The sequence below is a fragment of the Anarrhichthys ocellatus genome, unplaced genomic scaffold, assembly GCF_004355925.1.
Source record: "Anarrhichthys ocellatus isolate YVR2014 unplaced genomic scaffold, GSC_Weel_1.0 scaffold7, whole genome shotgun sequence".
Taxonomy (NCBI): Eukaryota; Metazoa; Chordata; class Actinopteri; order Perciformes; family Anarhichadidae; genus Anarrhichthys; species Anarrhichthys ocellatus.
Genome location: NW_022280037.1, coordinates 1,774,048 through 1,786,337, shown reverse-complemented (window position 1 = coordinate 1,786,337; position 12,290 = coordinate 1,774,048). Strand labels below are relative to the sequence as shown.

Below are 12,290 nucleotides of genomic sequence, written 5' to 3'. Positions count from 1 at the left end.
TTATTACATATTAGAACCTCAAAACCAATAGCATTCCCAGATTTGCTGGAATGGGCGGGACTTCAGAGGGTGGCGTTACGCTGACAGCCAGCAGAGGGCAGCACTCTAGTTACACACCTCTTATATTTTCCTTAAAAAAAACAACAACACAGCAGTGTTTATATGGGCCCAACCTGACGTTGGACAGGGTTTGTTTTGATCCTTGTCCAGGCGTATTCACTCTGATAATCACCATAAAGTGCTAGAAAATACTGTACTTAGATATCTGAACTGGCTTTAAGTCCGATGTAAGACATGAAGAAACACAGGGAGCTATGGAGAGTAGATTCTGTGTTTTGAGCGACACCGAAGACCTCCAAAGGCTAATTTCGAACACCGAGAACAATCTCCACTTCGAAAGGTAAATTGATAGAAGCTGCTAATGTGTTAAGCTAGCAGGCTTTCGGGGCTGCGTCTATTCCCTGGAGCACAACTGGACGCTACTTGTCATTGCGTGGCTTGTGTTGTTGTTATTGTGAGCTAACATCTGTTTGCATAACCGCCGTCTCTCAACATGATACACCCCAACTCCGTCAGTGTTTCCAGCTAAACGCACCCATGCCGCCTCTCTCTAACACTCTGCTAACTCCAACGCATATGTCTCTTCAGGTCCAAGACACTGTTTGAAGAGATCCGTGCCTCCATCAACAACAATGACGAAGAGGACCGCTCCTTCTGGAGGCCTGTGCTGCCCTGGGGGGGGCGTCTTCACCATTAAGGCCGGACGGAAGGCCATATCATGCACCCCTCTGTACGTCAAGATCCACCTAAAAAACACCTGCACCATCGATGGCTTCCTCGTGATCCTGTACGTGATCCTGCGGGACAACCAGGGCTTCCCCCGGGAGCTGGCCGTCTTCCTGGGCAAGCAGTTCGTGGAGTATTTCCTCCGCCTGATGGACTCCTGCGACTACACCACAGTGAAGATGCTGTGGATCTGGGACCGGATGTCCAGAAGGCAGTACCGCGCCGAGATACGCAAGGCAGCGCTGGAGATCGACCTGTTCGGTAACGAGCACGAGAACTTCACGGAGAACCTGGAGAACCTCATGTCCACCATGCAGGAGAGTCTGTGCACCAACTGGAGCTGCCCTGCCCGCTTCCAGGAGTTCATCAAGACGGCCATCAACATCAGGTAAACACATCCTGATGTTACTAAGTGAACTTGATGCAACTACGCAGAGGCTCTGTGTGTCTGGACTTAAGACAACAACATCTGTCTTCATCTAGTGTTGCTCTCAAATGATGACAGATATCAAATGCCCCCTCTGCCAGCTCCATCCTTGAAAGTGTTTCATTTGACATATTTAACTTTTAAACTGTCACCTGTCTAATTGAAGTGACGTGAAGAGAGTGCATGCATCGCTGTCTCCACCTATTTATGTGTACGCATGTTAAAAGCCCACATGTCCAAATCTAAGTTGTCTTTGTTAGAGGTCAGGTCAGTGCTAGTTCACGGTGTGTCGTTGTCACTTATTTCCTCCAGCCCTCCTCATGAGCTGCCTCACAGAGACCCCATTCAGTCGGCCGCCGACGAGTTCTTCTGCCCCAAACTGCTGCTGTGCTCAGAACTGGGGTGAGATGCATGGAGGGGGGGGGGGGGGGGGTTCATCATCCTCTCTTTCGGTTCAGTCGTATTCCACTTCCTGGACAAATTGATAATCTTTATTTTTTTTTATTAACAGGTGTGATGGTCTAAGGGAGATCTCTCAGCGGGTTTTCTGCCACGGACCCCCACCCTTTGTCATCCTCAACATGCAGCAGTGGAAGTCCGAGGAGCTGTCCTATGTTCCTTACCATCTGGCTCTCTGCCAGCACAGGTATGGAGCTTCCACCATGTGTTTCTCTTGGCTTGGTGTACATTTAAAGTAGTACCATGCTTGAGCCACACTGTGTTGGTAGTCAACAAGAGATACAGTCAGGATGACTTTCTCCAGATTGGTAAACAAAAAGAGTTTATTAAAAAAGAAAACTGGCTAATTGGAGCTCAACCTGCCATAAAAAAGTTTCTTGCTACAGACTTTGCACCTGCAAGATGAAGTATCTAGAGAAAAAAAGATTCTTCTGCAACTTCTTACTCCTGCCTGTTTTTTGTCTCGGATAAAAGAGAAAAAGATGTTCTCGCAATTATTTACACTCTCACTTTGAGTTTCCTGGACATTGTCAATGGCTCTTTTTTTTCTCCACAGGTACTTACTAGAGGGCGCCACACTCTTCAACAAGGAGGAGCACCACTACTCTGCGGCCTTCCAGATAGACGGCTGCTGGATGCACTACGATGGTCTGAGGAGTGACAACCTGATCCTGTTACACAAGCCGCCAGAGCTCCTGCTGCTGTCCTCTCTGGTCTACATCCGCTCCTCCGACAAGTGAACTCCTTTTTTATCACCAGAGGACCATTCGTTCATCCACCCATCCTATGATTATGTTGTCACGACCCCATGGATTACATTTCACTGTTGTTACCATGTTTGTCTACTTATCACATAATTAATTTTTTAAAGATGTTTTCTTAATTCCTTTCAGCTGTTGCTTCCGCTGTGCGTTCTGTATGACATATGCTCCATTTCACCTGAAACAACTTTTTTTTTGGGGGGGGGGGGGGGCATGCTTGGAATCCAAGAATATAATGGACTATAATAGTTCTATGATAATGAATGGCAGTGAGTAATGCACATCACATGCATACGCAGTTAGCCGGCACACAAGAGAGGTTGACGTAATTTATACGTCACGGTTGTTAGATGGATTACACTCTGAGGGTGCATTTGCTATATTAAGCAGCCTTGTATAGGAGATGGCTGTATACATTTCGGCAGTTTAATTGTACATGTATACAGATCCACCCTTTCCTTTAATTAAACCGGTGCTTTCTCTATTCACACTGTGGTCTGAGGATTAGAAACAACCAACATCCATATCAGGTTAACTTGTTTTTTTCTTAAGATGTTTGAATTGGAGGCAAGCATTTATTACAAGGAATGAATGTTAAAAGTACAAAGTTCTTAAAGGGGGCATATCATGAAAAAAATCTAATTTTCAGTAATTGTTAACATATAATTGGATTCTAGTTGGTTACTCAAAATTCCTTATTTTGTGGGCTGCCTTGATCGTAACACATGATTCAGAAAGCGTCCCCTTTTGAAATATGTAAAGGTTAAATATCTATCTTCCTCACGAGCCTAAATAAAACTGTCCATACTGATAAATTCAAGCATTTCAACACTAGCTCCGCGCACACTGCGGTCACCAACACAGGAAATAAGTATATTTAAATCTTGTTTTTTACAATAGTTTTTAACCTTGAATAATAACTGGTATCACACAGTGCCTCTGCCCAAGGAAAGTGTGAAAGTGGATCCTGTCCCGTGTAAATCCTTGTTTTTTAATTGGTTTTTTTTCTATGCAGAGTACAAATACAACTATTTTGGCATACGCTTGTATTGATTTATTTTGTCGCACTTGCATTGCATGGATGTATATAACAAGAGCCACATAAAAGCAGACGGTACCTTTTAAGGCAGGCATTTATTTTTAAACTGGGTACAACTGCACCACACAAACTGACTAAAATGTATGTAAAATGTCTTCAATCAAAACATGAGAAAATGTGAAAAGCTACCGTTTTCTACACCTAAAAGGTTTATCTTGTACTTCCAGTAATAATCCACAGGATATAAAATTCAAGATCATCACCTTAACTCCAGACACACAATGGGAAATGTAAAAGAAGCAGAGTGGTCATTTGGCTAACATTGACATCAGTTTCAAAGGATTTTTTCTTTCAGACACAAACAGAGTGGCAGTCCATCGCAGACCAGGTCTTAGTCATCCATCTGCTTTCTTTGAACAAGCACTTTGGTGAGAGTGGTGGCAAATACATGACATTGGTTAGGCCATAATGAAAATGCATACAAACTCAATTCTAACATCCCTTCTTTTTGCAGATTCACGTTTGCAGATTTTAATCAGCAGCTCTCCAAAATTCATTAAAGTTGTTAAATATACACCTCAGAAACGGTGACGGTACACAACATAGATGCTAGGTGAATCATGGCTGCAGCACATAATTACGCCTGCGTGATTTGTGCTGTTGCTGTTGAGTGATTAACAAAATCTAGTACAATAGACATAATTAGCAAAACAAAATCAGGTTACAGGACATAAAACAGTACAAAATATAATTATAAATACAATAAAAGTCACAACTCTCTAAAACAAAATGACACATTTGCAGAAACACGTTTTGGTTGCTTATGCATTACTCTTTTCTAAATAAACTAGAAATCATTAAGGAAAGTACTCTATATGGTGAACAATCTGCAACAAGTTAAACGTCTCACCGGTGACACCCTGAACCATTTGCAAGGCAAATGTCATTTAAGGTCTCGTCTATATCAATGGTTTCCCTAATGTTCCAAAAAACACAGTTTAGAGCAGAAGAGAGAACGTCTTGTCTGATGTTCACAAGACTTATATACGTGGTGAAAATAGCTGAATTTATTAAAAACGGTGTTTACGTCGTGTTTGGCTAGTAATTATAATGAATGCAGAAATCCATCTGAATCTACCTCAAACATATGCCTTGTACAAATGAACCAGCATGCACAACAAAATGACAACACAACACACAGTCTGGTGGGATGAGGCAAAGTCAATGGTACCATTTGATGTTTCATCAGACGCCCACTTCACCAGCCAACGGTGTGAATCAACAGACATGCCATGTTGGGTTCTGTTACAGCAATATGAGATGCCTTGGCTTTAAAAAATAAAAAATAAGAGAAACATATTCATCCACAGACAGAACAGAAGTCTTATTGCATTTTCTAAATGCCGTTATCCTAAATCAAAACATATGTACAAATGACAATATGTATCAAATAGTTTGTTAAGTGCAATGCAGAGCTTGGTTAAAGTTTCCACTTATGTGCAAACATCAGTGCACAGAGAAACTCAAACTAGACTTGAACCTTCAGTGACTAAACAAGACACCACCACCCCCCCCACCTGGCCTTTCATAGACTAGTGCCCCCTCTATTGCTGTGCATTGCTTGACCGGTTTGTTAGCCTGACCCCAAGGCTGCACAGTGACACCCTCAGCCAGCCTGGAGTCAAGCACAGCCAGGGGAGCACTCGGTCAGGTGTCCTGGGACTCGGTGACAGTGGGAACACAGCCCGAGTTCGCTGGCACAGCCACCGGTGCTTTATCGTCCATCTTCCAAATGACAGCATGGAAGAACGTCATGCTAATACATTAGCAATAAGGACAAGAAGAAAATGTTTTAACTGTGGCACTCGAAGGAAGCTGTTTCTAGCACTGGAGGTGGGAGAATGATGCACCCAAAAAAAAAAAAAAAAAAAAAAAAAAAAAATGAATAAGTCATGTTTTGGCACTTTCAATGAAGCTGTGAAGAGATCACCTCAAGACCGTGGCTACATGAGGGTCACGTGTTTGATAGCAGGTGTCAGCCCCAATCACAGGCAAAATAAAAAGTCTTGTTCATAGCCAAGAGAGCGACAGTATAACGGGAATTAAGACAATGACAAAGCATGGTCACATCTAGCAACTGGGCTATACTTTAAATTGAAGAAGGAAAAAAACCAGACAGAGCTTATTTTCTTTTTAGATATTTACGGAGGACAGAATTTCGTGGTTTTCCAACCACAGGCTTCCATTTCAGTTTTATTGCATGGTTGGCCATTAACCTTCCCTCAATTACACGCGCTTAAATCAAATAACAAACATCTTACGCAGTAACGTAGCAGAGGTTGACCTAACTGCGTGAGGGCAACACAGACAAACAGCTGAATCCTAAATATAGCACCAGTTGGTATTGTGTACAGACCAAAGGGTGAAAAGAGGGCCACGGTCGATTTCAACTATTGTGAAGAGTAGCAAGTGCGTGACCTGACCGTCGGAAGATGTAACAGAAGCAAGAACGTGTGGGGGGGGGGGGGTTTAAATTTCTCCGAGGATGAAGCAGAAACTAGTGACAATCAATCCCAGGAGAACTCACCTCCACACTGACCCATGGACTCAAACCACACACACACACACACACACACACACACACACACACACACACACACTAGAGGATATATTAATATCAATATATTTCTATTTAGACTATTTACAAGAGAGAAAAAGGCAGCCCTTTTTTGAAAATATAAAGATTTTAACTTTTCTCTTTTTTGTGAAGCACTGATTTTGATGCAGAACAGCTGCGCCGCTGACCATCAGCTCTGCACCCCGACACGTAACAAAAACAAACAATCCTATCCGACATGCATGCACCCCTCAAGCATACACACGGACATACGCACTACATGGCCAACAACCACATATTCATACAAATACACCAGCAAACTGCAGTGGTCTACAAAATCTGAACACATGGTTTCAGTTGCAGCAGGGAAATTATATTTATATTAAAAAAAAAAAAAAAAAAAAAAAGGATTTGAGTGTTTAACACAATTGATGGCATGAAGGAAAAATGTCTGCTAACATAACAGAATTTTCGAAACAAAAAGTGACACGTTTTCTCCCACAGTCCTCTGGGAAATGGCTCAGAGTCCTCATTGTGGTCCAGCAGCAGTAGAGCGGTCGTCTCCTCGTGACAACAGCTGTCCAATCACCTTCCTCTCTGTTCCACACAACTTTGCGGCTATTTCTCATCTCTGCAGCCATGTCTGTGGTCTCGTACCCCCCGTCTCTAGCCGGCCAGCTAGCCCGGCACATCCATCCACACAGAGCAGGCTGGCTCTCTCTCTCGCTCCCTCTCCTCTGGTGTTCACGTAGGTGTGCAGCGCTCCTCGGCACCTGGAGGATGAATGTGGGGAAGGAGGAGCAGGAGACAACAAAAAAAGAAATGTCTTTGTGTCCAAGTGCTCTTATTGGGTCCTAGCTGGCTGGGCCATGGGTCAAAGGGCAGTCAGACCAAAGTTGCAACGGCAATACATCATGCCGCTCGAGTCCAACCAGCTGTCCGAGATGGGGTCATAGCGCTGGACAGTGTTCAGGTAGGACGACCCGGAGTGACCGCCCACCACGTAGAGGTAGTTGTCAACAATGGCAGAGCCCACACCTGCAAGACGACGTCAGTGTCACTTGTAGATAATTACACAGTTTTCTCACTATTGTCTGGAAGCAGTTATCTCAATAGGTTTGACAAGAGATTACATTGAAGCCTCCACATGTCGTCTCCTTATAAAATACCACTGGGGGTCCCCAAAAAACAATTTCTATATCGTGCAAATTGGGAACTTTAGCTGAAGTATGACGTAAACTCACCAGTGCGAGGTTCATTCATTGGCCGACAGGCTGTCCACTGGTTCTGATGTGGATCGTACCTCTCAATGCTCGACAGGTGCGACACTCCGTTGTGTCCGCCCACCACAAAGATGAAGCCGAGCATGACGCCTACTCCGAAGTTGATCCTTTTATCTGCCATGGGGGCTACCATTTCCCAGGCGTCCTTGCTGGGGTCGTACCGCTCCACGCTGTGCGGATCAGATGAAGCACAATTAAAACACGTACACATTTAAAAACTATTCTTACAATACACAGGCATAAGTGAAACCATATCCATCTCAAAAAATGATCTAAAGCATTGTTTAAGGGAAAATTAAGCCCGTCTTAATTTGGTTTTAAAGAGAAACTTGAATTCAGAAGGTGTGCGGTTGTATTTTTCAGTTTGGGTGAAATATTATTTCCATTATTGGCGTTTTGTGAGTGTATTTGTCAGTCTATATGAGAGCTTGTGTAACGCAAAAAAGTCACCGCTTGCACACAATCCATCCTGGTACATGCAGGCACGGCTCCGCAGCAGGAGAGATCAGTTTCCTCGACATGCACTGGGGAATTCTTTTCTTCAGTGGACTACATTACCCATCAGCACTGATTGGACATCCACATAAAAAAAAGGTGCCAATTTTCCCTTTAAGTATGCACTTTGTAGTCATTTGTCTACAACATGCAAAAACACTTACTCCTTCAAAAGATGTATTTCAGGAGCAGGGAACCTACTTCACATGCCAATTATATATATTTTTTTAAATACAATACTTCATTGGATCGGTATTTTTTTCGAGCTACAAAGAAGACTAAAGTTTGGGCGGTCTGATCACCAATGGTGGCAGTGAATTGCCAAATTTCACCAGAGAAATGAACCCCCCTGACAGCAACTGGAACGCTAGCAATCAGGGATTGTTTTGCAGTATGCAAAGGACATATAAGCCATTGGGGAAAGAAAGAAAAAAAATAGTCCCCAAAGATTCTCTGTCCAAACACATTCTCCTGAGGGGTTTCGGGAGTCAAGGAAACAAGCAACAGAGACGCTTGCTCTCTAGAGATCCACAGCAACAACAGAGGTCTACCAAGCAGCACAGTCACCCTCTCTATGAAACTTCAGCAACCACTTCTCCTATGACTCCTGTTCACTCATTAACAGGGCCCTGGCCATTCTCTCAGCAACACTTGACATCTTCCACCTGATTACTAGCTCTATTAAATAACTAACAAGACCGTGAGAAAGAAAACCAGGTTAGGAGGCCTAAAATATCGACACGCTTCTCCCTCAAATCAAGGATAATTTTGAACAGATGTCATCTTTAGGAGCAAAGAACGACTTGTTTTCATATTTGGAACCTATGTAGCTTTCTGCAGTTTCGACATTACACAGAAAGTTCAATAAAAGAGGTTACAGTTAGAGGCAAAGAGCGGTACCTTATACATCGAACTCAGCAGCTACAGAATGAATGATTAATTACGCCTCGCTAATAATTGTGTAATCCACGGAAAACAAAGTGATTCATCTAATCTACCCGTTGAATCTGCTGCTGTCCAAACTGATTGTGACACTTTCATACATGTTCCCTAAATCAATTAGATACATTAAGTTACTAAATATTTCCCATTCATAATGCTCAACAGCCCATAATTTGCAGTAAATTTTATACCGGTAAAAACAAAGATCATATCCACTCTCCGCGGTATTACCTGTTCATGTGGGCTGGGCCATAGCCTCCGATAGCGTACACCATGCCATCCAGCACAGCGGTGGCAAAGCAGCTGCGGGACTTGGTCATGGGCGCCACGGGCTGCCACTCCTTCAACTTGGGGACATACTTCTCCACCGACTGGAGGTAGTACTGGCCGTCGTAGCCTCCGAGGGCGTACAGCTCGCCCGCCAGCACCACCACCCCGAGGGTGCTGCGGCACTCGGCCATACGCTCCACCGAGGACCAGGTGTTGCTTTCGGGGTCCCAGCACTCCACTGTGCTCTCATGTCTCCGATAGCTAATGCCTTGTCTCATGTGCGTGGCGATGCCTCCCACCACATACACCTTGTGGTCCAGCACCGCCACTCCAAATTCATACCGGGGTACGCTGAGAGGGGCCAGTCCCATCCATGAATCCGTCCGAGGGAAATACATTTCTATGCTGCAAGCGAGAGAGAGAGAGAGACAGATATTATCAGATCAGTCCGTTTGTTTAAAGAACGCATTTAGAAAGTTGCTTAAAATGATTATCTAGTTATAATTTTTTTACCTTTCTAATGTCGCAAACAGTCCGGCCTTGCCTCCTACCGCAAGCAGCACCTTCGGGGCACATCGTGGCCGTGCCGACAACACAGTCTGATAGGAGAGCCGGTGCTCTGGCATAAAATGATATTTGAGGGCCTCATTGAGCAGGTGTTTGCATGCGTGGTCATCTCGTATAAGGTGGTTGGCTTCATATAGGCGAGTGAGAAATTTGACGCTGAGTAGAGGAAGGCGAACACAGTGCAGCAGCGGAGCCAGATGCTGCTGTCTCTCAGTCACGTCATATTTGATCCACGATTCCAGGGCGTAAAACACGGTCTCCTCTGTGACCACCTTAAGGCAGTCATTGGACACGATTTCATCCAACTCCGCCCTCGTCAGTTCAAAAAACTCCTCCGTCAGACAAACCTCCTCAAAGTTCTCACAGATGAACTTAGTTGCGGCTAGGCACAGGTCATGACAGCCATATGTCTCTGCAAAGCGGGAGATGCCTATACAGTTTCCAGCATCCAGCTGGCTCTCTAAGAAGGAGCAGCACTCCTTAAGTACTAGCTTAACCTGGAGTAAGTCGGCCGCCGGTAGCAGAGATTCCACCGTCTCCTGGGAGATAAACACCGTGCCGGTGTAGGCATACTCAACAATGGCCTGGAAGAGAGAGTAAAAGCGTCACATAAACACCAAAAACTACAGTACAGCCGTTAGGAACGTGTCCGCTGGCTCCAAGCATACCTGCAAGGCAGTCTCGTCGATGCACTGGAATTCCACTTCGGAGGTCTCCTTTTCCGACAGGTTACCCGTGAACATGGCCTTGAAGTAAGGGCTGATGCTGGCCAGCACTACTTTGTGAGCGTGGATCTTGGCATCACCCACGCGCAGGACAATGTCACATAGTTCGTGATCCTGCCGCAAGAGCTGGAGGCCTTGCAGCAACTGCTCCGAGTGAGGCCGCTTCAGACTGGCAAACATATAGGACTGGTCCTGCTGGTCCATCTGAAGTTCGGGAGGAATCCACATATTAGTGCATTGTTGACATCTTGTCAAGGCTACACAGCTGCAGTGACATTTTCCAATTAATTGATATGTGACCAACAGCCAATGGAAATACTGTAAATCCTGGACAATTAACTATGTCCTCTTGTCCCTTAGACGACAAGCCTGAGAAGTCAACTAAACATAGGCCATGCAACATGACGTAATTACAGCACGCATTAAGGAATCTCTCCCGGGTAATAAGATGCATTCTGGGATGTTTTTAAGTAATACAGCAGTGATTCCGTCTCGCTCTGTTAGTAGTCTACTGTGAGGAAAGTTAAAGAAGCACGATCTTCTTAATCCAGTGCTAACGCTGCTTAAAGTCAACCGACCGTATTGGCAAATGACGTTAAGCAAACATTTTTTTTTTAAAGTTAACCTCAAGCTGCATAAATGCTGCTGTGCTTCATGACAATCAGTCACAATAACGGTACCCGTTAGTTTTGTTGACCGAGGCCTTGGCTTGATTTCTGACGGAGGACAGATTAAAACTCGCTAGCTAACGTTACCTCTTAGCTTTACAGCGACAGACAGCTAGTCCGCTAGCTAACCCCACCACAAGCTACCCGGGTATCACATCAACATCAACGTCACCATCAGCAATGTTCGCCTCCAGCAAATACACAGCGCCTATATCCGTCTCATTGCACTGCAGTCGGCGCGGGTTAGTTGCTAAAAATAAATACGGTTACTGTGGCTAGTTGCATCATTGATTGATATACAGTAACATGGCTGACGGATACAAAACGTGACGTTACAGCTAGCTAGCTGTCAGACAACATTTGTCAATCGTTAAATCAAGGACAACGAACCTGTAACCTGTAGACCGTCTGGTGCGCCGCTGTAATGACCGATTTTGCAGTGGCGGAGTTCAGCGGCTAAGAAGAAAACAACCTACTGCCAACCGAGCCACAGAGCTACAGAGGAGCTCTTATAGAAACGAGCTGTGAGAGCAGCACTCCCACTTCCGCTTTTCAAAATAAAACCACATTCACAGATATTTTTGTTAAGGAAGAGCGATGCTCACGAAAATGTGATACAACAGTAAATGTAATGGAAACATTAAATTGACGTAACCATAACCTTAACCGCAAGTCTAGCCACATGAACAGCAATTTAACTTCAGTATAAGAACAAATTAACATCAGCAACATTGGTTAGAATTTGCTGTATTTGTCTTATTATGCAATAATCACTTCTCCACATGAGTTATACTTTAAAAAATATAGAGTACAAAGTATATTTGCCTCTGAAATCTTGTGTATAAAGTTGCATTATTTTAAAGTAAGTAAAAACAAAGAATGTACAGATTTTTAGCATAAATAACTATATTCTGCAGTAAACGTGATCCTCATTTGTGTCCCACAACAAGGATGAAAACCTGGATGGCAATTTGTAAGTCATCATTTTAGTGGACAGTGGCCAATGTTTGGTTTTTCTATTGAAACCGATGACGTGTAGATGGCTATATTATAGACCAAAATGTATTTGATAAAATATACATTTCACGATAAAACACACAGAAACAAACATTTAAAGTTATATTTATGTTGTATTCCTACACAATGCGGAGTTAAAAACTAGATACAAGTACACAAATCAACATGAAGGACGTGTATGTTATGTTATATCTTTCATTCATCATGTGTACACAGCGCCGTGGTGATGATGGA

General features: G+C 43.8%; 2 protein-coding genes across 2 annotated transcripts; one reads left to right on the top strand and one right to left on the bottom strand.

Annotated features, from left to right (window-relative positions):
* The first annotated feature begins 118 nt into the window (after window positions 1-118).
* Window positions 119-5,985, top strand: dorip1 (dopamine receptor interacting protein 1). The gene is given in 6 exon segments (XM_031847518.1): window positions 119-400; window positions 649-736; window positions 738-1,174; window positions 1,526-1,615; window positions 1,725-1,859; window positions 2,229-5,985. Coding segments are annotated over 6 exon segments (1,020 nt in total). The 5' UTR covers window positions 119-314; the 3' UTR covers window positions 2,413-5,985.
* Window positions 5,986-6,164: 179 nt separating this feature from the next.
* On the bottom strand, window positions 6,165-11,581 carry klhl28 (kelch like family member 28). Its single transcript, XM_031847517.1, has 6 exons — window positions 11,430-11,581; window positions 10,315-10,575; window positions 9,593-10,230; window positions 9,041-9,484; window positions 7,334-7,542; window positions 6,165-7,127 (listed from the first exon to the last, which is right to left on the bottom strand). Exons 2-6 carry the CDS (start codon window positions 10,573-10,575, stop codon window positions 6,964-6,966), a joined length of 1,716 nt encoding a protein of 571 aa, XP_031703377.1. The 5' UTR covers window positions 11,430-11,581; the 3' UTR covers window positions 6,165-6,963.
* Window positions 11,582-12,290: the final 709 nt, after the last annotated feature.

Coding starts and splice junctions, on each gene's coding strand:
- klhl28 (XM_031847517.1), bottom strand. CDS start 10,575: ATGGACCAGCAGGACCAGTCCTATATGTTTGCCAGTCTGAAGCGGCCT. Junction 7,543..9,040: donor GGCCCAGCCCACATGAACAG/GTAATACCGCGG, acceptor TGATCCGCACAG/CGTGGAGCGGTACGACCCCA. Junction 7,128..7,333: donor AATGAATGAACCTCGCACTG/GTGAGTTTACGT, acceptor GTCGTCTTGCAG/GTGTGGGCTCTGCCATTGTT.